General features: G+C 37.2%; 1 protein-coding gene across 2 annotated transcripts in view; it reads left to right on the forward strand.

Annotated features, from left to right (window-relative positions):
• MCC (MCC regulator of WNT signaling pathway) overlaps positions 1–26,337 on the forward strand; it is a gene marked incomplete at both ends in the record, with an annotated part of 197,364 nt that overhangs the window by 140,683 nt on the left and 30,344 nt on the right. For both annotated transcript variants that reach the window (XM_079548610.1, XM_079548611.1), the window contains 8 exons: positions 5,714–5,850; positions 7,185–7,348; positions 11,511–11,717; positions 21,436–21,582; positions 21,896–21,985; positions 22,661–22,809; positions 24,450–24,590; positions 26,050–26,150. In XM_079548610.1, the coding sequence (XP_079404736.1) occupies positions 5,714–5,850; positions 7,185–7,348; positions 11,511–11,717; positions 21,436–21,582; positions 21,896–21,985; positions 22,661–22,809; positions 24,450–24,590; positions 26,050–26,150 (1,136 nt within the window). The remainder of the gene's footprint in view (positions 1–5,713; positions 5,851–7,184; positions 7,349–11,510; positions 11,718–21,435; positions 21,583–21,895; positions 21,986–22,660; positions 22,810–24,449; positions 24,591–26,049; positions 26,151–26,337) is intronic.

Consider the following 26,337-nt stretch of genomic DNA (forward strand, 5'->3'; position numbering starts at 1 on the left):
TGCCGCTGTTACTCTTTTGGGGTGCAAACTTTTGAAGGCATTAGAGTAATACTATGGCAACAAATGCTGAACCATTGCTGTGCCCCACCCCTCTGGTTTTATCATATGAGAGCTCCTTTTTGCTCCACCTGTTTTGATCCTCTCTTGTTTTACTAGTAAGAATAAAAATGTTTATTAAGTCAGTGTTGTTTTTTAAATTTCCTTAATGAATGGAATGCCCTGTTTTCTGTGGCTATCCAATCATTTAGTGTTTAGGTAGTAGAAGAGAAATATTTTTGCTAAAAATGTAATGCATAAGCAGAATTGGAGAGATTTCTTTGTTTGTAACAATGACTGAAAGAAATAAAACTAATGCTTTTTGCTGCCACTTTGTGTAAATTCAGCGTGGGATTTTCTTTGCGTCACTCTTCAGAGGCTGTTCCATCCCACAGAGCAGGGGTTGTGTAATTGCTGTCACTGCTGGGACAGATGTGACTCACCACACTCCACCCTTGGCCACCATGAGTATGAGCTGGAGCAGTGTGGCTGTTCCCAGGCCTTAATATTTAACACTGTCTTGCTAAATCAGATTACAGGAGGTATTTGAGTTTTTCATATGACTGTAGGACAACTCCATGTAGTATCAAGAGGAAGCTTTTCTTGTGATACCACAACATTTTGGCTTTCTAGAAGCAGTTTCTTGATGTTACTTCAGCTGCAGAATAGATAAATGTTTCCCTAATGCTAACACAGATCGTTCGATATTTTCATGTGTTGTTTTTAGGCTGTAAAGATAAACTTGAGTAAACTGCTTCTTTATGACATCTTTAGGGTCCTTTTCAATGAACAGAAATATCCTGGAAACAGTTAGAAGAAAATAGGGTTTCATGGGGAGTTTTCATCTATCCAGCTGACACTGTTATTTTTAAATTTTTAACTGTTCATTTGAATGTGAGTAGTGTCCTCAGAAGGCATGTAGAACGTAAGCAGAAAATAGCGTGTAAGTTCAAATTAAGTATTGCAGCAGCCTGAGGAATTCTGGAAGATTGTGTAAACTGGTGATAGTCTCCATTCCTAGATATTCTCTATCTCTCACTCTCTTTCTTCCTACCCCCCACTCCCTCCTTCTGATTTTTTTTTTCTCCTTGTGTAACTGGGGGTTTTGAACAGCTTAGAACATAACAGCTGTTGATAACATGGCTTAATAAGGCCAGGTCTAGAAGAAAGCTTAATTTGCATGTTGATGTCTGTACCTCTTCCCAAATATATTTGATATGCTGATCTTAGTAGCAATTACCTTGTATGGGGTTTTTTTTGTGTTATCTTTTTTTTTTTTTCCCCCAGAAATTTTCAGGATTGTTCTAGGTTTGCTAGCCATTTTGTGGTATAACACATTCCATGTGTGTGATCACATGAAGTTAGCTGCTGCTCTTGTATTATATTCTTCCTGCATTCCTAACAAAAATGAGATCACCATGGTTGTGGGAGCAAGCCAACATTCATCTGAAGTTTTCTCATCATCTTCTGCTGCTCTGGACAGCTCAGCTGGTTTGAAAGCCTAGCCTTGCCAAAAAAAAAAAAAAAAAAAAAAAAAAGGGAGATGCACAGCTGTAGTTTATTGCATATTAAAGCTGAAAGAGACTTGCCTGTACTGATACTGTGCAATTAGAAGAGCCTCTTGCTTGCCTGGTTCTTTATGTCTGACACTACAGAATTTGTCCACCACCTGCTATGGCAGATTGGTTACGTGATGGTTGATGATTTGGAGCAAAAGAATTCTAAATAACTGTCATGAGGGTGCTTTTTTTCAGTTGAGCTGTCTGGAGACCTAAACTTTGGCTCTGTTTTTTCTTGGAAAAATATAACTGGGTGGCAATGCCTTGGTATTGTTGTCTGGTAGGAAGAGAATAGGAAGGGGTGGCTATATGTTATTTTTAATATTAAGCCTCAGTTTTTGGACAAACAGAACTAGGCTGTTGAGTGGAAGAATATATGGTGTTTGTGCATGATCTTGCAGAGCCTTTACCCCTCTACTGAATGATGCTAGCTTGAAATTCCTGATAGAGTGTCAGCAGGATGCGTGTAGCAGTGTTACTCCATGCTTTTCCTATTTCAGCTTGTCAAAGGAGAATGTTTTTACATTTGTTGGTTCTCTTTGACCAAATACAAGTTGTGTACTTCTTTTTTTTTCCTCTCAAATTATGTACAACTTACAAGACAGCAGAGCCAATCAAATGAGGCTTTCCAATTGTGGAGTTGTATTTGAAATGTTTGGACATTGAAACAATTCTGAAGCGTGGAAAGGATTTACAAATTATGCTGTAGTATGCTAACATGGAGTTATGTTTACATTAAAAGTGAATACTCCTGACTTCACAGATTTTGAGTACCACCTTCTGTTCACTCAAACCTTTGTTTTTTTTTTTGGTTTTTTTTTTCATTAATCACACATTTGGCTGGGAAAATCATTGGTAATGGTTCTGAACTGACTTTGGCTAGTGACTGGAGTTTTCTTCAGGTGTCAGCTTGAAGTTCAGGAAAAAAAGAAAGTGCAGAGATGATATTGTTTTCAGTTCTAAGCCAGTGACTCTTAAAAATTATTAATAGTCTGTATGAAACAAACATATACTTTTTTTGTTTGTTGGAGCCTGTTAAAGATTATTTGAAATAATCTTAGAAAAGTTGGTAACTCATTGCTAACAAATGACTTGTTCAGTCTTAAGGCTTTTAACCTGAAATAAAACATGTTCAGAAAAAAAGATTTTCATGGAGTTAATGAAGAAGAAGAATGAATAGACCACAGCATCACAAGAAATAACAAGAAATGAAGTGGCACTCATAATCATACGTACCCAGTGACTTAGAGGTCTGATTACAGCTTTTCGTTCTAGATTCCATTTAGTTTGTAGGTGAAAGCTACTTGAATTCAATTCTAATAGCAAAACTGTTGTGATGGTGTTGGGCTCAGCAAACAATATCTCAGACCCACCTGCATTGAGGTGACTCCCATACTATCTGTAGTTTAATGCTCTTTGTTTATAGATGAACTAGTTTAGATAGACTTCAAGTGTGTACAGAAAGAGAGCAGCTAATCTTTGGGTTGCAGTGCTGATATACGTGCAGAATTTTGTTTGAGAGTCCTAGAATGCATAACAAATATTTGTTCAATAAAATGGTTGTTTAAAAACTGCTGACATCTGAAGTGTGGAACTATCCAGTGTTTGCAGGTGTGACAGGAATGCACCTTACCGGCGCTATACAAGAATTCTGCAGTGGTGCAAAATGATGCTGAATATTGACTTTTTTTCTTCTTTTTTGAGCATTTGATATTTGATAAAGATTTTCTCGACATCTGTCCTTTAATTGCAGTCCTTGATTGCATCTAATGTGAGGAAAGTAGGAAGTGCATACGTATCTATAAGAGATGCTTTTTTATTCCACAACTGATCCCAGGCTAATCTGTACTTAGAAAAGCTTGATATGGACTTAATTGCCTCCAGCTAACCATTATGTTCTAGAAGTGTAGCATCTTTAAACCAGAGAAAACAAATGCCTGCTTTCTCCAGCCCAGACCTAGATGATAGCAGAGGGAAAAAAAAAGGAACAAGATGGCTGTGATTCTTCTGTGTTATGATTGGTGTTGTGGAAGTTCAGTGAGTCGCCATAAGGTGTGAAAAGCCTTGTCCTTCCAGTGCCATTGAGGAACTGCTCTCCCATTTTGGAGAAAGGGAAATCTCAAATGGTATCTTCTGTTATTGCCAACTGGAAAACTGTCATTTTCAGCCTCACGTTGGTTCAGTAGGTCCTGATAACCTTGTGTACAGTGTTCTTTCTGTTCTTCTGTGAGCATTCATGGGACGCACCTGTTGCAAACTTTGTGATATTCCAGAGTTGCCACCGTCGCTGAAATGCTGATATTCAACTCTGTACAGAGTTCTCTGTAATTCTCAGATTCACACGGATGAGCTGTGGAGACACTCTTCATTTTGTGAAGTGACAGCTGTGCATAGTTGTCTGGAATGTGGCTTGTCTTTCATATCGCTGCTGCCACTGCTGAAAGGCACCACCCACTGTCTGACTGTGCTCACGTCCACTGGTTGATCTCCATAGGCATTCAGCAAGAATCGATGAATGTCAGTGGGTGCCATTTTTTCTACATGGAGGAATTCAGTGATGTAATGGAATACTGGTGGGAAGGTTTAATCTTTTCTGACATATACTACCATCTGCCTCTAATGTCATGGGCCCACATAATAAAATCAGAGGATTACTCCTGTGGCAGTCTTCCCAGTTCTCTCACTTTCTTAAATGTATTGCATAGTATCTTTAAAACTTTTATTTGATCTAAATCTCAGTTTTAACCAGCTGAGCTGCATATTTTGAAATGCTTCTGATAAGGTCTGGATTTCTTTGCACTGAAGCAACTGCAAGGAATAAAAGTGCATTATCATTTCTGTAAAATTACATTTCATTACCTTAGGAAACCCTGCTTAAGTTGAGCAGACTTGATTCATAAATTGTTACTTCTGCTGCTTTGAGAACAGACTTTTTTCTGTTAGCATTTTATGTACTCACAGGCCTTCGTCTCTGCTGTTTCTGCCTGGCAAATCCAGACAACCCTCCAGGCTAAATCCTGCAATATTTCTGCATGAAACACTCATCACCATGTATCTTACACACTGCAGACTTACAGTACAGATGCCCCTCCCATATACAGATCCCAGATAGCTCTTTGCTATTTCTTACTTGTTCCAAATCCTGACAATTCTGTTCTCATGGTGTGTTACTTTATTCACAATCCTGCTAAAACTGCAACAGAATAAATCTCTGCATTTGATTTGAAGATTTAAAAAAATGTCTGTTTTCTTCCTTGTCAGATGGACTCTGTACCTGGCTAAACTGGTGTTTTTCGCATATTTAAAATATGTGTGTTAACGTCAAAAGAATTGCTGTGGAAATATTTTTTAATCCAATCAGCAAGAGGATCAAAAGAGAAAATATTCACAAATGTTCCCAGACAAAGCTATTGTTCATTTACTTATCTTCTTTCCCAGTGCTTTGAACTCTTCATGTAGAGACAGAAGGGAAAAGCCTTCATTTTTTAAGGTTGATGGATGTAGCTAAAGTCTTCTGTGTCCCAAATAATTTTGGTAGAATTGTCATGACAGATAACTTAAAACCTAGCTAATTGAGGGGTTTTATTCTCCATTAACTTGAGCAGTTTTGTACTCATTCTCTTCCTTTTGAGAAGAGAAACTGAAAACCTACTTCTCCCCAGGAGAATTTGATACACACACACAGATATGTATGTGTATGCCTTGCTTTTCTCTCAGGCCAATGGCATCCTTCAACAGAGGAGAAAATCAAATTCTGTTATTCCTAATCAACTATGTGATAAAAGCAACTTGTGCTCATTACACATGGTCTGTTAAGGAGTTATTGTAGTGCAGCGTGACTCCTCCTTGCACATGTTCTTGCTTGCACTCATTTCCACTCCTTGTGTCACTGTATGGTAGTTTGGAGTAATAAGAATTGGACTTTAAAGAAATGGAAACCAGATATAGGCTGCTCTAAATGTGTGCTGCGGGAACAGCCCAATTAAAGTTGCTTTGTGGTACAGATATAAAACTTTCTCTGATGACTGAACAAAATGCCGTTAGAATTGTGTGGATTATTTCACAGAGTTGCATATTTATTTAGAGGTTTCGATTTTTGTCTTTGTTCTCTTGTCCAGGGAAGAAGATGAGTATTCAGAGCTGCGGTCAGAGCTCAGCCAAAGCCAGCATGAGGTTAATGAAGACTCACGCAGCATGGACCAGAATTCTGTTTCAGTACCCGAGAATCAGTCCACCATGGTCACTGCAGACATGGGTGAGCAGACATGGAATCATGGAGTATCACCTCAACCTCCTTGGGGCTGAACAAACCCAGGGACAACACCTTATCTTACAGTCTGTTTGTCACCTTCATAGCCCTTCTTTGGATGCTCTCTGATAATCTTATGTCCTTCTTAATGAACACCCATTGCAGAAAGCAATCCTTTTTTGTAGGAAAAATCATAGCCTTAGAAATGCCAGTCAAAACATGGTGAAGAAGTAAACTGAGGCTGTGTTAATCAAAGAAAATGCTAGAATAAAATGAAGTCTAGCAGTGTACAAGATAACAACGCTAACTTTAAGGATTCTTGCCTTTTTTTCCACATTGTCCTTCTGTGCATAGAATATCTCCTTCCTGTTTTTTTTCTTTCGGTATTCCTTTGAAAGTAAATTCTTTGGGTGTGTAAGCACTGAAATACATATTGATATATATTTTACCCCCACGTGTTGGAGTAAAACAATCATAACCTTGTAAACCGTATTTGGCCTTGCTTACTGCCCTTACAAAGCGACCCTCAGTGGCTGAATAAAAACTGCAACATGTTACAATAGAGTAACATAATTAGATATGCTGCTCTACTCTGCAAGATATACTGAGGAGCATTCGTATTTTAGCTCTTGCTGAATGTTTTGTGGAGTGGTAGTGTAGAAATAATACACAGCAGAAAAAATGCTTGCCACTGTTTTTAAGAAGGTATAAGAACTGTTGGTGCTCTTCTGTTATGTGACACATCACTTGGGTACCATAAGATCAGTATTTCTGCAAACTCTTGACTAGTAAGTCAGCAGTGTCAACCAGCACATTTGAGAGACAGCTTACAGGTGAATACTTTTATCTGTCTTCTGTAGGGTCTGTTTCTCAGCTGTAGCCAGATGTGAGCATCATAATGTCATTAAATGTACCAGGCAGAAGACTCAGAAAAATCTGTGAGGGTAATCAAATCAGAATAGTAGGCCCTGAATGGCAAAAAATAACCAAAAAATGGCACCATGTAACATTTAAAATTGAAAATGCAGTTTTAGCTGTAATCTTGAATTTTAAAATTATAAATCTTAAAATTGTGTTTTTCAGAAAAATATTTTTAAACTAAGAATGAATATTGTGGATGCATAGGGAGAATGTTGTCTGTCAGACTGGAGGAAGCTCATGATTGCAGTTAATGTGTGTATTGTATTTAACCTTGTCAATTGTTGAGGGAAAAATGACGGATTGTAAGGGTATACCGTTCAGAAAAGGAATGCTTTTCTGCATCAGATATGTCTTGGGGTAAAGTTTGTACTTTTACCACATCACTCAGTACTGCAATGTAGTATTCTGTTTTGTTTTAGATAACTGTAGTGACTTGAATTCAGAACTACAGAGAGTGCTGACTGGTCTGGAGAATGTTGTCTGTGGAAGGAAGAAGAGCAGTTGCAGTTTATCAGTGGCAGAAGTGGACAGACATATTGAACAGCTCACGACTGCCAGTGAACATTGTGATTTAGCCATTAAGGTAACAGTAATATTAGGCTGTAAGTGTGGTATATTTATTGCATGTGTGACAAGTGTTAATATTCTGTAGAAATGATACCTCACATCAGAAGTCAAAGTACCTCACAGAAGTCAATTCTACTTCATTTTATGTGGTGGACAGGTACACCTGTTACACATTAGATTTTCCAAGGAGAAGAGGATACTTGTAGACTTCTCAAAACAGAAGTGCATTTGCATTATCTTCATTTCAGAGATAAGAGAAACAAGGACTCTCAGCAGTTAATTTACTTACTGACGGTTATGCAGCAAATTAGCTGTTATTTGCCCAAGGTCACACAGCTAGCCAGTGACTGGTAATTGACAGCACAATGTAGAATATGCACTGAAACTTGAAGATAAGGTGCTGTAAATGATATGTAGGTTGTGTCTTCGATATATTAAAGCACGAATCTAATTTATAAAACAAAAGCATGTTATGGTATATTAATTCTGAGAAACAAGTAATTCAATTCATACTCATGTTTCTTGGTTTTGTTATGCATTCAAAGTAATAATAAAAAGGAATGCCTGATCTGACATGCAATGGGATTGTAATTCAGAACCGGAAAGCAATGGACTAGTAGGTTGTTGTGTATGGAGAAAGAGGTGAACACGTTTATTGTGTCAGGTGGAGAAGCATCAGTGATCCAGTTATACAAAAACAAATCTATCAACACTTTGATTTTGAGGGAAACCTGTGACCACTCTAAGCTGCTGAGTCAGGCCTTTGGCATGCCGCTGGGAAAGGTCTCCTCAGCTCTTGATGGTACTTGAAGAATTTAATTGCTTGTAAAGAAATCAACGTTGAGTAGAAGCTTGGAGAATGGGTATGTATGAGACATTCTGACTCCTGTGTATCTTGAGAATGGTCTTAAAGCAGCTTATTTGAGTGTCTTGGATTAGGATCAAAACTTTGAATGTTGTTGAGCATTTTCTGGAGTTCTCAGAAGTATGTACTCATGAAGAGAGAGATTGTGGATCTTGAAAAACAGGCAGAGATTGGTCTGAGAGACACAGAAGTCTCTCTTCCATTATTTACTGTTGATTCTAATTAAATGCTGTGAAGCTTTTATCATTATGAGTAACTATTGGCAGCTTCTTCCTGTTACAAAGCAGAATTTTTCTCTCTTCATATGATCTCTACATACTGCATAGCCATTGTTGGACCACGAGGGGAAACATATTTCCCCACTGCCTTTTCAGTAGAGCCTGGAATTGTTTGTGTTAGGCAAGTGATAGCATGCAAAGGATATTAACCTTTCAAAAGGTAAGAATCTCTCTGTCATTCCCTGATTGTGATTTTGGGAAATATGTCACTGACATGCTTAATTCAGCAGTACCTACATGTTGAGGTCCCTCACCTGCAATTCCACCCATGGTTGCAGATTGTTTCTCCTTTCCTGTGTCCTCAACAGTTACAAATCTATCCTTTAAGAAAATTTCCTTAGAATCAGCTGGTCAGTGCTTCAGATGTTTTGAAAAGTAAATAACAATCAAATCCGGGAACAAGTACCTACTAATTAGCAAACTCTGGTGATTGAAAAAGTTTTAAATATTTCCTAATGGTAACTACTTAAAACATGGTAGCTACATTGGGTTGAACCAAAAGTCCATCCTGCCTGGTGGCAGATGTCAATGGACAAACTGTTTCAAGCAGGACATGCATAGCATGTCCTTCTCCTTACTTCAGAGATGTTTCCAGCAAGATAAGTTTAGGAACGTCTTCAGCAAAAAGTTGTTTTCGTGTTTTATCTTGTTATAATTTTCTTCTGTGTTTGTACCTGATGTTTTTAAAACCTGTCTGAATGTTTGGACTCCATAAATGCTGTCAGGAATAAGTCCTACCTTTAAGTTATACCCTGTGAAAAAGTGCTGCTTTTTGCATCTTTTAAACCTGATATTGCTCATGTTATTTGCTAGCATACCTGTAACACAGAACACATGTTGTAAGAAAAGCAAGGCAAAGAGCGTTGCCTATGTCAGAGACAACACTAGAATTACTGTACGACTTTCTGCCCTGTGCTCAGAGCATTGCATCTAACTTAATCTGCGAAATCAGTCTGTTAATTCAATCTGTTAAATTACACCTGAATTTATTTCTTTTGCAGCAGCATGCCTGTTAAAGCTTATCTGTTATACTGCTTTGAAGAAAAATAAACAGCATGATATTTGGGCAGATATATCCATGTGCAACATACATGGTTTACTTATGTGGAAGATGAAGCATGTCGGTTGTCAAACCGTAGAATTCTGGCAATAATTTAATCAGTAAAAGGATATTGGTCACATCAAAATGAGGGAGCACAGGAGCAAGCAGAAGTGTCCCTCTGCTTTATGAAGGATTATACGGGAGCCTTCAGTATCACTGCTAGACCTGTGCTAATGCTATCACTTCATGAAGTTTGCTTGAGACATGTAGGTCTAAAGTCATATAAGGGAAGATTGTAAATTGTTTTGTCTTACAGAGATAATGCAACACACTGCTCTTTAAGAAGTTAAATGAAAGTTACTAACAAATATGTAAGCAGTTACAGTTCAGATACTCTGTCAGTTGAGTTTTATATTTATTAGTCTAAATGCATTGTGGTTTTATGGAGGAGAGTTGAAATGGAATTTAAAAGGATAGACTGAATCTGATTGGAAAAACCTTGACCCTACTTTTTCTACGGAGGCTTGTAGTCTGATCTTCAACTTGTTGTTGAAAAGTTTACTTCCTTTTTCATTCCACTGAGGTACCTTGCTGTGCCCAGAAAGTAGTTAATATATTGATAACCATAAATAACCACTTTTTTATTATGAACAAATAATGGTATTTGTTGGTAATAATGGTCACTGGTACCACAGTGTACCTCTTCTGGAAACAGTGGGAAGATTTCTTGCAGAAAAAAAAAAAAATTGTTTTCAACTTGACTTGTCCTTTTCATCTGTGCTGTAACTGAGCCTTTTATTCCCTCCCAGGTTAAGAATGTAAACTTCTAGTCATTTTTGTTATATGAAAAGGATTTGATTTTTGTATATAAAACAACTAGACTATTTTTACCTTGGTATAGGAGTAACTAATCTTACAAATTAAATGTGAAATCTCAGTCTTTGGCTAAAACATTCTCTTGGGAAGTCCAGTGAAGTGAAACTTCTCTGTTAGTAGTTCTGTAGTACAGTCATTTATATTCCATACCTATCGCTAACATATTAACATAGACTGATTTAAAAGAGATTCAAACTCCTACGAGGAAGATTTTTCTTTTTTTTTCTCAAACATCTTGGATAAGTAAATACATTTAACACAGGCAAAGTATATGTTTGTTAGTTGCATAGCAGCATAAGAGCTCCTTAGAAGAAATCTGACACTTGGTGTTGCACCGTATTTTAAGACTTAAATGACCAGTTGGGCTGTTGATTCACTGCAGTGTTCCTTTGCTAGTAGTGTGTGCATGTGGTTCAGTTTCAGCCATTGGAAGATGTTCCATCTACTTTGTGCTGAGTGGAGCCTATAGGCTGTAGCTCTGAATAAGGGAGGGGTAGGGGTGGAAGTACTAGAATGAATTATGTCCCACAGAAAAATGGCCTTTTTAGATAGTAGAAGGGCTGTAAAATCTTCTAATTTATTTCTCTGTTCCCTGTGGGGAAGAATGTACTCAGGGTTGTGGAGAGGCAAGAATCTTTTCTTTTTTTATTCTTTCTCTCACCCTTTTTGTGGGATTGGCCTAGTGTTAAGAAAGGCCCCGTGTCCATGCACCGCAGCCCATGTTCAAGCTGCTGCTTCCTGAGTGCTACCCAGCAGGGATACAACAAGTGTGTTGCTTCCCTATGGTAGGTAGTCATTAATTTGTTTATTTATTTATTTATTTATTTTTATTATTATTTTTTTTTAGATAAATTTACAAGGACAGCTGTCACTTCTGGGTATTACAAAAATAGAACAAATTTGCACTTAAAACATCCTTTTGCTTTACTGTGGATCAGCATGAAATATTTTAATAAAATGGTCATCCCTCATAACAAGCAAAAGAAGCCAAATAATGGTGTTGTGGGTTTGGTTGTGTACATGTAATTAGGGAGTTGCTTGTTTCGCACTTCTGTACCATTAATCTTATGCAATTAATTTACTTCTTCCTTTTTTTACGATGACTATATTTTTTCAGACAGTAGAAGAGATTGAGGGTGTCCTAGGACGTGACCTTTATCCAAATCTGTCTGAAGAGAGATCTCGATGGGAAAAGGAACTTGCTGGCTTGCGGGAAGAAAATGAGAGCCTCACTGCCATGCTCTGTAGCAAAGAGGAGGAGCTGAATAGGACCAAGGCCACCATGAATGCTGTTCGTGAAGAAAGGGACAGACTGCGTAGGAGGGTAAGGCCTTAGAACTGTCTGCATACACACTGCATAGATTGATCTGTGTTTCAGGGGAAAACTAAGTCGTCCTGAGTAATTTTGTCATAAGAACATCTTCCTGTATGTGCTTTAGGGTTTTCTGTTTTTAAAGCTGATATGTGTAAATGACAGAGCTAAGACAAAATTGAGCATTACTGACAAAAGCTCATATGATAAGCAGCTGACCTGAAGTCAGAAAGTGTGTGTTAGCAGGAATTCTGATGTTCATCTCCACTGAAGCGTATGTAACTTGTCCATACAGAAAGCAGATGTTAATTTAGTGGATTTTCCTGTGAGGCATGTTTTTTCCTGTTAACAACAAATATTGCTTTGTTTTTGATGGAAATTCAATTTGTAATTAGGCAAAAGAAAAAGAACAGGATTCCTGTCTCTGGGTAATAATTCTCTAAACTGAACAATGCAGAGTCCCAGCTATGTTCTGTTTCCACATCTACATTTTATGGTGCTGCAGTGTCAGATAATGGCTTTGTGCTTTGTGTGAAGTCTGTAGTAAGAAAGCTGGAAATTTGCTTACAAAAAAGTAGAAAAAGACAACATGACCACAGTACCTGTTGCTTTTAAAAATAAGTTAACTTAATCTGCAAGATATAATTTTGTTATTAATTTGTCTGTTCAAGGTTTATGCTCAATTTGAGTAGCTGTTTAGACCACCGTACTTTGTTAAAATTACTGAAAGTGTTATTGTTCACTTAGTGACAGCAGAGCAACTCTCTGTGCAAGCACGGTGTTTCTAAAACAACTGTTCTGTAGTTATTGTACCACTTCAGCATGAAGCTGCACCAATTTTCAAGTGCCAGGATTGAAATTACCTTTACAAAATCCTCTCACGTCTTTTAACACTAAAAATGCTGTATTATGAGGGAAGAGCAACAATCTGCTATTACGTTAAAGAAGACCATTTCCAACTTAGGTTTTCTAGAATGTATTTCTGTTATATACCAGACGTATGAATTGGTTTCAGTCCTGATTTTTTTGGCGTTTCTTTTCACAGAGAGATAGTACTCTCCTCTTTAGTTATAAAAGTAATATTTACACATTTGGTAAACTATTGTAGGATTTTTATGAGGAAGAGAAGTTTGCGCTTGTTAAACTTGTGTACAGAAATGTAGGTACTGAGATTAGAGATGATGCAGACCACTATTGGGATATCATGCAAAGCAAAAATACACGTTTCAGAGGATAGAATTAGTAGAAAGTTGATTGAATTTTGATAAGTGTGGAGTGTAAATTCATGTGCTTAACAGCCAGATTAGAAAAATTTTTATGACAATCAGGAATTCTTCAGTTAAAAAAAAAAAAAGAAAAGAAAAACAAAGGAAGAATTGTTGTTTGTTCTCAGTGGGATTATCCTGTGAGACATTTGTGCATGGCAGCAAATGCTGTGTTGTGAAGTACCAGGTCAAATTTTTCCAGTAGGGATTGGAAAGGTTATTATGCTTTATGTTAAAAGTGGTGAGATATGATCTGGAGTATTTTGTGTATTTCTTATCTTCTTTGCGTAAATAGATGTAGCTTAAACTGTCCAAAAAAATGTAGAAGAGGTTATTAAAAGTAAGAGATTGCTTGGAGAAGTGACTGAAAGAGACTGTCTTGTTTAACCTGGCAAAGCAAAATCTGTGTTTCATTTCTCCTGAGTGCTAGATAAAGCAAGTAAGAATGGAGGCTAACTGCTATTCGAACTCACGGACAAAACTGGAGCAAGAAAATATTAATATAGACTATTTATAACTGCATTAGGCTAATTAAGTAGAAATTAGTCTATGAGGTGTCTAACACAAGAGAGCTGTGGTTCTGAAAAGAGTAATGAGTAAGGATAGAGACTACTTTGAAAACACAGCTTAAAATACTGAAGATATGTTTGTGTGATGAAAGATACAACTGTGTAGGTACTGATTAAAATGAGGATATTGGGATTGTGTCCAAATTTCTTTAGCAAATAGCAAATAAGCAAATAGCCTGCTTTTAATGCAGCAGCTTTAATTTTTGTGGAAGTTTAATTATTTGTGTAAAACTGTGGTGTTTTGTCTGGTTGCCAGTAGAGCAGAGGGCTGGGTTAGGTGATGAGAAAATCTAATTCTTTGAATGTGAATGATGCTTGAAATTGTTGTCCTGTATTGGAAGTCCCAAGTATTTGTGGAGATACATGAGTATTAGCCATATTATGAAATTTATGCACTATTTCCATAGGGCCTAGGAATGGAAGGGCGGAGTGTTAATGTTGATCTGATAGTTGTAGGTCTGTCTCTTTGAACTGTTAGTGTGGATGCTGCATCTGTCAGTAATGTGTGTCACTACAGAAGCATCTCTAGTGGATATAAGATTTGAGAACTCCAACCTGTGTGGTGTAAGCAGCTGGCACAGCTGTCAAATGGTAGCAGCAGGGCATCACTATTGACTGGAACTGTGTTCAGTCTGTTGTGTGTGGAGATGGTGACTCTTGAGATGCTCTGTAAGGATTCTGAGCTGTCTCTACTGTATGACAAGCCTGTTTAGTTTAAGTGTTTTTTTTTGTTTTTGTTTTTGTCTTTTTTTTTTTTAAACTAAGGAAGTTCTTCTTACACAAATGGGATAGGTGTCTTGCCCTAACTTTGTGGTAGATAAAGAATTAATGCTGAATTGGTACATAAAATATGGCAAACCGTGTTCACACACAGCTGGCAGGTTTTTTCAGTTATTTTCATTTGGTTTGCATCTTTCATTGACTTCACTGAAATACGTTTTTTTAATGTCACCCTGAACTTGAAGAACAAATAGTTTATTAACGCCACTGGGGAGGTGTGTTAATGGCATATGACTTCATCAGCAGCGCTGTGTAACTTTGTGTCCATAGTTGCAACAGCAAATATTTTGTTTGACCTGCTAAATATTTTCTGTATGCCAGCTGAACTCAGAGTCACTCCAGATTATTTCCCTGGAGAGCAGAGAAGGAGATCCAACAAAAATTTAGTTATTGTTCTCAAATTAAATTTAAGCGAGTAAGCTGAAGTTGACCAGATCAATAGGTCTGTTACTTTAGACCAATGTCTGTAATCAGGCAGAGTGCTTTCAATACATTTTTCTCAGGCTTGCTGGAGATTTAATTTAATTAGATATTTAATGTGCTCAGTTAACAGATTGTGCTGCTTTCTAGAGCAGTGGCTATGAAACAACATACATGAAGAGTTTGTTTCTCATGGTCTTTAGTAAATGAGGTAATCTGTATTTCTGTAGGGTGCCTGCGCTGTAGCTAATTTTGTTACACTGAATTTTATGTTATCTCTGTGTGATATTGCCATAGTAAACATAAAATTTTTTTAAGTCTGGGCTAGTCAGAGCCCTGAAAACTGCTTACTGCGACGTATGTTTATATTACTGAATTCAGAGTAATGATTAAATGAAATGCAGGGGATCTTCTGTACGAGCTCATGGGAATAGTATTAACTTAAAATTGGAATCAGAGCACTGCAATTTAAAACTGCTATGTATAATAGCAGGCTTAAACAACAGTAGAATTAGTATTTGTGTTCTCAGAACCTCTTGTATTTACCGTGTGAGTCAGATGTGCAGTGATGTGCAATATATAGCATGTAACCTTCATCATGACTGTAGAATAAAAGATGAGAGTTTTTGATGGAAAAACAAACAAAAAAACTAGCGCAGTTAATCAAATGCTTTCAGTTGTGATGATTTCTTTAATGCATCTGCTCCAAACTAACCAGAAAGTGCAGACCTAATATTTTAGCTGTCTTTAACTTAAGACCTTAATGAAAATATAACCTAGAGTGAAGTTGAAAACAGTAGTTTGAATGTGCTATCCCACACATTAACAAAGCTGATATGTTATGGGCACTTAGAGATGGTTATAATCTTACACAGCATAAGGTGATCCTTGAGCAATTCTGTCACCTTGTCTGTTGGTTTGCAGAAACGTTCAGTAGTAGCCAAAACCTGCTTTCAGATCTGCACCTTATTCAGATGCATGTTATTGGTTTACATAGGAATATCTCTGTTATTAAGAAACTGGAGTTTTGCTTCTTTTTCCAAGTTTGCATGACAATACTTAGTGGTTAATCTAAAATTAAATGAGGAAAAGCCTGAGATAAGCTGACTTCCCTCACTTAAGTTTGTTTCCAGCTGTATGCATGCCTGGATCAGAATGCTCAGAGCTATCAGAGAAGCCTGTCTTCACATCCAGTGTCGCATCCTTAGTTTTTTTTTTGCTTTGCATCCTTTACAGCAAGAAGCTGAATCCTTGGTCAGCAAGAAGCACTGTGTGAGGGACTCCTATCAGAAAAGTGTTAAAGGCTGTAGACGACTGGTAACATCTAACCCAGAGCACTGCAATTTGTTCTGCTGCTTAAAAAGCCCCAATGTATAAACCTTGATAGCACACCTCACATAGATGTATGTCTGTGTGTTGTTCTTTTTCTCTGTTCAAAGAAATTTTTCAGATTGTGGATTTATTTTCAGTCCTCACTGAGGAATCAAGATTCCGGTGACAGTTAAATTCTTTCACATTTCTTTGTAAGTTCATCCCTTTTTATAGGAGGCAGGGCATTTACAGAAAGTACCTTAGCTGATGACGACAGATCAGAGCTGGTTCAGCTCCAGAGAATTCATTGAGGAGATTGCCTGAGAAGTACTCGGAAATACATCTGTTATGGTGTAAGCAGATGGCAATTCGAGACCACAAAAGCAGAACTGTAGCAAATCAGACTTCTTGGTCCTGATACTCATGATTCTCCTCCACAAATCTGTAGTACGCATGAATAAAATGAAAAGTGAGAGAGGCGTTAACTTCCAGTACTTTGTTGTACTTTATCTTCTCCCTATTAATAACAGTAAAAAAAATAGAAGTGATATTAAAATGCTGAAAAAAAATCCTATGTATTTATGGAAGGGGTTCAAGGATACTGAATGGTGAAAGAGGCAGGTCACAAGTAAGATAGAATGCAAAGAATCTCATGTATACCTCTTATTTTGTTTAACATCAGAAGCAGTAGGTGTCCTTTGAATATGGAAAGTAAGAACAGATAGTTTGTATCTGTGCTTTTTACTTACAGTATGTTAAGAAATCATGATGAGTATGCATGTGTAAAATACAAAGAGTAGAAATAAGATTCTTAGAGTCATGATTATAGACAACAAGCATGTTCCACTGAAGTAGTTCTTATGTGCTATTCATTTCTGCAAACAAGTCCCGTTGCTTCTTAATCACGTATAAAGTCTTTTCTAAGTCCAACGTTTCTGTAGCACGTCAGCCCCTTTTTTATCCTTTCTTTGCTCTCTTTTTATTTAGTTTACAGGGCACTCGCAATAAATTTTGCTTTTTTCCCTTATTTCCTACTCCAATTCTCAGCATTCAAATAAAATTTAAAAAAAAAAAAAAAAAACAATTGCAGCTAAACACAAAAAAGTAATACATAAAATTTGGAGTTATGTAAGTTCATATCTGTTACTTCAGAAAATGTATGTTTTGACTTACCTTGTTAACTATCAGTTTCTCTGAAGTTTAATGACTCTTGCCTTGTGCCTCAATGCCCCTTCTGCTGCGGTGTCCTTACTTTTGTAATGCTCTGGCCTTCTTCCAACTACTGGAGTATCTTCCTTTCCCTCCTCCCAGTTGTGGTTTTTACAAGTATTGTCTTCGATTTGTACTTTCTGCCTCTGGCTGCTCCTCAACCTTATTTCTTCTGATCATATAATACGATCTGCATGTCTACCAACTTCCATTTCAAATTGGAGTTTGAGGGCTTTGTGGTAATTCAGATATTCTCTTTATGTTCCTATCTTTTAACTAAGCATAATGAACATGATGCGAAGGTCTAAGATATCTTTTTTTTTTTTTTTTTTTTTTTTTAAGTCCTTCTACATTATTCCTCCCCAGCTTACAAATCCAAAATTTCTAGCTTTTAATGGAACTGTTTTGATTGTTTTGTTTGAGTTTGGTTTGGTTTGTTTTTTTTCCAAACGTATCTTCGTTCTATCATGGTTTCATGATCTTTCTTATCAGTATTCCACATCATAACCATCATGTTATGCACTGGGAGATGAAGACTTAATGCTCAAATTCCATGGACTGCAAATATTTCTGGGTATCTGGAAGAAGAACTGCATAATCCAGGGGACTTTGCATTTCTGTTCAGAAAGACAAAACTGTTCACAGATCACAAGATGCCTCTTTTTCCCTTTCTGCTCATCCTGGCAGTGTGTGCTCCCTAGCTATCTCACCTTCAGCATTAGAGTCAGGCCTTTGGTTTTTGGACACTTTGTCTCTTATTTTGTTTGATTTATCAACTTCAATTCCAATTATATTGTATTATATTGTGTTATCCTGCATTCCAATATTTTATTTAGTTGATTAGCTCTCCTCCTTAGATTGTTGCTGCTGTGTCGTTTTTAGGCCCATCTCCCTGCCCTTTCCCTTTTCACCTTTCCTGGGCTGTGGGTCTGTGGGACACCCTACCCCATTTCTCATGGAAATGGGCTGAACCAATCCATAAAACGTTCATTGGATTTTTCCAACTTTGTCACTCATTTTCTGTGAGATCTCCTGTTTCTCTCTCATCCATTTCCCAATGTTTACTGTGTCTTACATGCAGTATTGTAGTTACCTCCTATCGACTGAACAAGTAATCTTCAGAATACTTTATATTGTAACGGTGACAAGGTTGAAAATGGAAGATGTGGCGATGAGACAGTTTTTAGTCATTTTTCAGTTTTTTCTTCATTCTTCGGTTTTTCAGCTACTCCTTACATGCATTCACCAATCCAGAAAAGACACTGCTTCTTTTAAACTCCTTTCTTTTTTCCCCTTGGTTCCTGTTCTTTCGTCTTCATTTAATTTCCATATAGCATTATTACTAGTGTGGCAAAGTACATTCTGAGAAGTTGCTATATACTGCTGTATTTATGGGCAAGATTTTGGTGTCCAAAAATTGTTACCTGAGCTACTTCTGGGTAGTCGGGTGAGTGGATCACCCCATCATGAGATCCTGATTCTATTAACGTGTGGATTGTGAGACCAGCGATTTTGCAGATAAGACAAACCTGTACTGTTATTCTACACAGAATTATTATCTGGTACTCAGTGTTGCTAAAATTAGTGTAGTTATTTGTAGCAATTAATTCAGCATGTAATTTCTCATATGATGGCCTGAATCAGTAAATACATCAAGAAGGCAGACAGCTTTTCACGCCTTTTAAAATTGTGTCGTTGTTTTTGATATGGTATTAAAGCAGTGACTTGCATAGATTGATAAATGCACCATGCTCTGTGTTTTCTTCTATAAATGCTCTTGTGAGCAAAGCTTTGCCTGGCTGTAGTCTTAGCTGTCTTTTTCTACTGTTGTGAATCTTGTTTTACGGATCTATAAGAATAATCGCCTATTTAATTGTGGATAATAATTACTCGGTAATAAAAGATAAAATTTAGGAAAACTATTTGCATTTGAGTTGACAATACATAAGATAGTTTGAATTTTGGAGTAAACAGTTACATAGCATTTTAAGCAACTTTAACACTTTACTTCCTGGTTGCCATTAGAATATTTAGAATATTATTTTGGAGTTAAATCTTCCAATACTAGCTTTTGGGCATAAGTAAATATTTTAGCATTTTCTAAGTTGGACAGCGTGGCAGAGATCTTACTTTGGAATAGCATAAGTTAAAGGAATAGTAATACATGAGATTTTGTTTTAATTAAGTTTTGGGATTGCCTCTTTCTCTTCAATGCTAATTCCAAACAGTGCAAATCCTGTCTGTACTGGCATGCCTCATCTGCAAGTATAAACATAACCACGAGATTTATTTTAGTTTTAAGCATATCAGTGGGCTAAAGTAATTGGTTTGCATTAGTGCAGCACTCCTGTCCATAAGATTTGTATTAGTGCAGCTGTTGAAGTTGTACATATATTATTACACATGGAAGCCTCAGCTACAAATATTAAGATGATATATGCTTTGTATGTGCATTTCATATACTCTTCTCATTTAACTCTCATTACAGCAGTTACACTTAAGATGTATAATTGTGAGGCAAATACTCATGTTCATTGTCCAACAAAGCTCCTTGAAACATTGGAACTTTCCTTTAAGGTGTTGCATACTTCGCCCTTTTCAACAGAGAGATCAAAGGAGCTATTTTTGTTCACGTTGTGTAATTCACATTGTGCATTCCTCTGTGACTGAACAGGGAAGTTATGAGTACAGTTAGCCTTTATGTAGCCTGTTATTAGTAATATGCAATTGTTCTACACTGCTATGTAAAGAATGTTCTTTTCCTTACCTCTTTGTGATTTGCACTTACCTAAAAATTCTGTTGTTCTGACAGCAACTCCTCAGACAACCTGACCTTCGGTTTGTGGCATCTGAGGCAGGGGCAGGTGAACTCCTCAGGGGCATAGAAGCAGACTGCAGGGGATTATAGGAGACATAAGATACTGCTTTTTTGACTGGGAAGAGTTCTAGCTTGAACATTTTCCTCTGTGCAGTAGCTTGAAGGGATCTGTGCATGTTGTGCTGAGTATATGCCTGAATGCCACTCCTTCAAACAGAGGTTAATTAATCATTTGGTAAGCCTAAAGCTGAAGCAGGCTTGTGACTCATTTTTTTTTATATTTCCTGGCTATGGAATTTCAGCTTGCTTAATCAGATGTTAGTGTTGGTGTAAGATGTTACATTTATTTGAAAATCCCACCTTATAGAATAGGTATCAAAGTTGCATTTCATGCTTCAGGAAGTTGTGAAGTTCACTGAGCTCTTCTTAATTACTAGACTTACGGTAAAATTTCACAAGTTCTTTTGTGAGCAGTTTTTGTATAATCCATGCAGAAACCTGTGTGTTAAAGTAGACATTCTACATTCAGGGAACCTTCCTCTCCATGTGATTTCCTCTCCCTTCTCTATTTGCCACTCTTTGTTTTTAACCAGGATACTTGTTCTGTAGGAAAAATCAGTTCTGTCACTTTACTTTGTGTCATAATTGTTGTAAAGCAAAGCATTTATTCCTTGTTAAGATTATTCCAAAGTGAGCACTATAACCTTTTGCTTAGCAATACAGCTTGGCTCTTGCATGTCTTTTTTCCTCCTCCTTCAGGTTCTGAAGCTCTTCTGATGTCAGTTGTATAAATATCTGATGTGCTCTGAGGGCTGTGCAGTGTTTTGCAGAGGACTTCCGTACAGTACTTATTATTTGGTTGTTCCACATAATAATGGTTTTGAAAGCATGATTAACATCTGAATTTGTTGATCTTTGAAATATGATAGTCCTCTTAATATGTAATATTTTTATGTCAAGAGCTTCTTCTGGCACTGGAGTTTTCCACTAACAGCAGGATCTTTGTTTTTTGTTTAGGTATCACAATCTAACGTTAGAGCATTAACTTCACCCCCAGAGAGGATAATTTCTATACAGGTAGTACTGTTGCTCTGAAGGGCTTGTAGGAAACAAGCTGAAACATAATTACACGATTATGTTTGCAAATGTTCTCGACAGATCGTTTAAAAACCTAATGGAATTTTAAAACATCCTTTGTGCGTCTTCTCCCCACATGAAAAGCCTGTAGCCACCACAGGACAAAACACAACGTCTGCTCTCAAGCCAGAAACTGCCAGCTTTGTCTGGACAATGAGAAAGTCTTTGAACTGTTTAATATTTATAAGTGGAAGACCAGTTATTGTTATGTTTTATTGTAGGTTCGGGAACTGCAAACTCGTTTGCAAAGTGTGCAGGCAACAGGCCCATCCAGCCCGAGTCGTCTCACTTCTGCAAATCGACCCATTAATCCCAGCACAGGAGAGCTGAGCACAAGCAGTAGTAGCAATGACATTCCCATTGCCAAGGTGAGCTACTGCAGATTACAGTAGTGCTTATTATTATCTAGGTGAAGCAGACTTCATTTTGCACAGCCACTGTGCATGGATATCATTAACTGGGAAATATCTGGAATCCCCAGAGTTTTCCAAGGCCCTAAGTAGGTGTGGGAATTTGAGCAGCAAAGAGTATTAAAGTGTTCAGTTGTAATTCTCTCATTTACAACGTGGGGGTCAGCCTCATGGTAGCTTATTTCAGGTTTGTAAATATAGCTAGTGAACAAATGCATTTCATATAATCTTCATGGGTCCTTTGTAAGTTATACAGCATTCTGACTTCTAGATTGCTGAAAGAGTAAAGTTGTCGAAGACGAGATCAGAGTCTTCATCATCTGACAGACCTGTCTTAGGATCAGAAATCAGCAGCATAGGGGTAAGGACTAACGATTATGTGCATGCATGTTGCCTTCTGAGGATGACTTGTGTTTTATTTAAAGCAGCATTGTTTTCTCTCTAAATTTAAACCTGAGCTAACTGGAAAAAAAAAAAAAACACCTTTAAAAGTTAATAAGAGAAAAAAAAATTTCATCAGAGGGAATTTCAGCTCATTTATTATCTCTTTTTTTTTTACTTCTTTGCTAGAAATCATTCCCTGAGTGACTGTAAGACAATGAATTTTGGTGTCAATCGAATATATTACTCCTCAAGAAAAGATTGGTTGCATCCACTAATTCCAAACCGAGAACTGTGTTTTGCTTTGTAATGCTGCTGTAAATCCACAGTGCTGTTCTCACTGTGTGTTAGTATTTGTTTCACTGAATAATATGGCTCAGATGTTTTGCTGAGCTTTCAAGGAAGTAAATACCTTGTGGCTTAGGCTTTTTTATCTATGATGAAATGCTGTTCACCCTTTATTGGTAGAATTTTAAATCAAAATGTCTTCTTAAAGTAGAATTTGTAAGTGTGCCACTGAGTATAAAATTCACAGTAAAAACTGAAAAATGACTGTCTTAAAGTGAGAAGGAAAACTCCATCCTCAATTCAGACAGCCTGTAAGAGGAATCCAGTCGCTGTCTGTTCACAATGGTCTGTTCACTACTTTGTGCAGGTGTCTAGTACTGTGGCTGAACATTTGGCACATTCCCTTCAAGACTGCTCAAACATCCAGGAAATCTTCCAGACTCTTTATTCACATGGATCTGCTATCTCTGAAAGTAAAATCCGAGAGTTTGAAGTGGAGACAGAGAGATTAAATAGGTAAGGAGAAAAATTAGATGTGCTCAAATGTGTTGTTTCCTGTTAACTTTTTTTGAAGTTGCCGCTTTTTTGTTTTCTGAGATTTCGTCTTTCAGTCCAAGCTCAATTCTGGCAGCTGCAGTGAATGTGTAGTGGAGAGAAGATAGAATCATTTGGACTCTTTTGGTGACTGTGATAGTTCTGTCATGTGCCATGGTCAGCATGGCATTTTCATCTGTGCAAGTATGTACTGTACAGCGTCCTTTGCGGTGGCTGGCCAAGTAAATGTGACACTTTTTTCCATGAACTACATCAGTTCTAGAAATAAGGATATCCATAAATTATTCTCTGTCATTCTGGAAGTGGCTTGCTTTGTTTCGTCCTGAAGAAGCTGAATTCAAGCATCAAATATATCCACATAGGCACTGATATATGGTGATATGGTAGTGCTCCATTAAATAGGCTTTAGGCTACAGAAGAAAGATTGCAGCGTTCTGGTTTCAGTATGAAAACAAAAACTGCTGATATCCTTCAGAAGCCCTAAGAAAACTAATGCATGAGTAATCCATTGGAACATAAAAGCAAAAGCTGTGGATCGGGAACATGAGAACTGTGTCTCAGAGTTCTTGAACATTCTCTGTTCCTCACAGCTGTCTCAAATTTAGTTTGATCAATGTAATATCTCTTCCATTTATAGGTCATGTTTCATTATTACTGCACTCTTTTTCTTTATTTTTGTTGGCTTGTTCTGACATGCATTGCACAAATTTTATGTGCAGAGCACGTCCTTATAGAAGATATCAGATAAATAATAGGAGATGAGACATCTGGAAGATCTGACATCTGTGAAGTTCAAGGTTTTGTTTTGATCACTGATAAAATAGTGTAATAACCCTTCTCTTTATTGTGTTTGCTAAGGAATCAGTGATTTCAGAGTTGGTGGCACTGGTCCGAATTATCTGGTCTCACTGTATATTCAGCTCTTGTGATTAGTCATGATACACTGTGATATGTTGATGTGTATTGTGGTTAACAGCAATGAGAATAATCAATAATACTGGTATTCTGAAGCCCTGTTTTCAAATTTAGAGTTGACCCCATTGAAAAGAATATTATGAGTAAGTTCTGATCTGAGATATTTGCCAGAACTTCTGTAGATTAATGTCTCTGAAAACTCAGTTTGTATTTCCGAAGATACAGTAATTTAAATGAAATGGTTATTCTCAATATTCCAAAAAAAGGGGCAGCTGCTTGATCCCTACATACTCCCACACATAGCAGTAATGAATACCGCACTCGAAAACAGAAGCAGATGGGACAGCAGGAACAGACGAGTGGAGGAAGAAATATTAAGCAAAAGGTTAAAAAGATATCTATCCCTTGCAATCTTACAGCAACAAAATAAAGATACAGCTTTCTGCTTGCTGCTGTTTCATAGGGTTATGCTTTTCTTATAAAAATTTTTGCGAAGCAGACAAGAGGCAGTCCAAAGAGAAAGAAAGAAAGAATCTCCTCTCTTTGTCTTTGTGTCTGGGACACAAAGCCGATAGGTTTTGCTGTCATCATTATAAAGATTGTGTAAGCCAAATGATCTTTCCTGTTATAAATCATGATTGTTCTGAGGTTTTCAGGACAGTTGCAAATTACTTCCTTTTCTGCAGCCGTATTGAGCACCTGAAATCCCAAAATGACTTGTTGACTATAACACTGGAAGAGTGCAAGAGCAATGCTGAGAGGATGAGCATGCTTGTTGGGAAGTATGAGTCCAACGCCACAGCCCTCCGGCTTGCATTGCAGTACAGGTATGTACTTATGCAGAGGGTGGCTAAGCTGGAAAAAGAGAGCGTGAGTGAGACTTGCTGGATGTCTCTCAGAGTTAAATTGTTCATGTGCCATTGTAGTGGTATTAACTTCTGATTCCTTCCTGAAGAACTTCACTTATTCATTAAACTACTTGACAGACTATGTAACCAGAGTTATTGAAGTTGCTGATGTGTGTTTCTCAGGCACAGTTCAATAGCAGCAGCAAACTCAATCTAAAAGTGTGATATATAGGTTTATCTTTTAATTTGTAAACACTGAGTTAACATTTGAGATAGTGTTTTAATTATTTTTCATACCTTTATGTACACGTAGAAAAACTATGATAGTTTTATGATAGGGTAGGTGGAGGAGAAATTAACTTGTTCGTTATTAACTCATCCTTATATAACAGGAGGAAAACTGTATCGTGCCTCTAAACTGCATGTCATTCATAAGTCTGTTGTCTCCATTGCTCAGATACCATCGTTAGTATCTTCAAACATTTCCTCTGAAACCGAAGAGTTTTCCTAAGTTCTGGATCCCCTAAAAATAAAAGTATCCTGGAATGTTCTTCTGAGTTATGTGTACATTTGGACTATGTATGCTGTTTCTGATCTCAAGTTACATATTGTCTGTGTTAGTTTAGTACCTTTCATAAGACCTGTGGTCCGAGGAATTGTGTTGTACTCCTTGTAATTTAGAGTGACTTCAGAGACACTCCACATAATACAGACTAACTTTCCAACATCAGTCAGAATTTTGAGAGAATTGCTTGGTGTTTGGTTACAAGTATCCAAATTTACTTTAAACTTTATGTAAAAAGATGTTCTAATTTAACTCCAACTGCAGCTAATTTGGAACAGGCACTTCTGGTCTTAGAACAAACTGTGTGTCTTTTAAATAATGTATTATGTTACAATCAGCCTTGGGCAAATTGTAAGAAAATGTATATTGCAGATAGGTATGTATCTGTTTTCAAACAAAATGCATCAGAAATGAGGACTCAAAACTGTGTGTAGTATCTTGGCTTGTGTGGCGGAATGTCTTAAAGCCAGAAACAGAGAAACAAAGTATTTTTCTTATTTTTTCTTTCCTCATATAATAGTTTTATATAATATTGATCTATAATATATTGTACAGTATAGAATACCATATTTTGTGTATTAAGAGGGCTGGAAAAGAGTTTCTCAGGTGGATATTCTCAACTATCAGGCATATTAGTGACTGTTTGATACTCGCTTCTGGTGCTTGTATCACACCTCAGATTGTTATCTTCTATTTCAAGACCAACCCAGGGCCATCAGTAGGAAAGAGATTGTTGAATGCTTGTAACAGAAGCTAAGAATGTCGCTTAATATCCCTGCTGCTAGGCATGTTATAGGAATCATGTAATCCATTAGCTACCTTTTTTTTGTTACTGGTTGCAAGCATCTTTTTTCCTGTGTTTTTCTTTTTCAGTGAACAGTGCATAGAAGCATATGAGCTGCTGTTGGCATTGGCAGAAAGTGAGCAAAGTCTCATTCTTGAGCAGTTCAGAGCTGCAGGAGTTGGTTCTGTTGGTAAGATTTCAATGAGTCATTTCATTGTTTTTTTTCCATATTCATTAGCATTGAAGTTAGCTGCCACAGTGGGTCATCTCATGACCCACCACTTAGGAATGCTATCTGGCCTTTTCTTGTTTTTGACTAAGTAATAAATTTTACACATCCAGAGAATAGGGAAAAAGAAAAAGAGAGCCTGGAGTGA

The sequence above is a fragment of the Tetrao urogallus genome (assembly GCF_951394365.1).
Source record: "Tetrao urogallus genome assembly, chromosome: Z".
NCBI lineage: Eukaryota > Metazoa > Chordata > Aves > Galliformes > Phasianidae > Tetrao > Tetrao urogallus.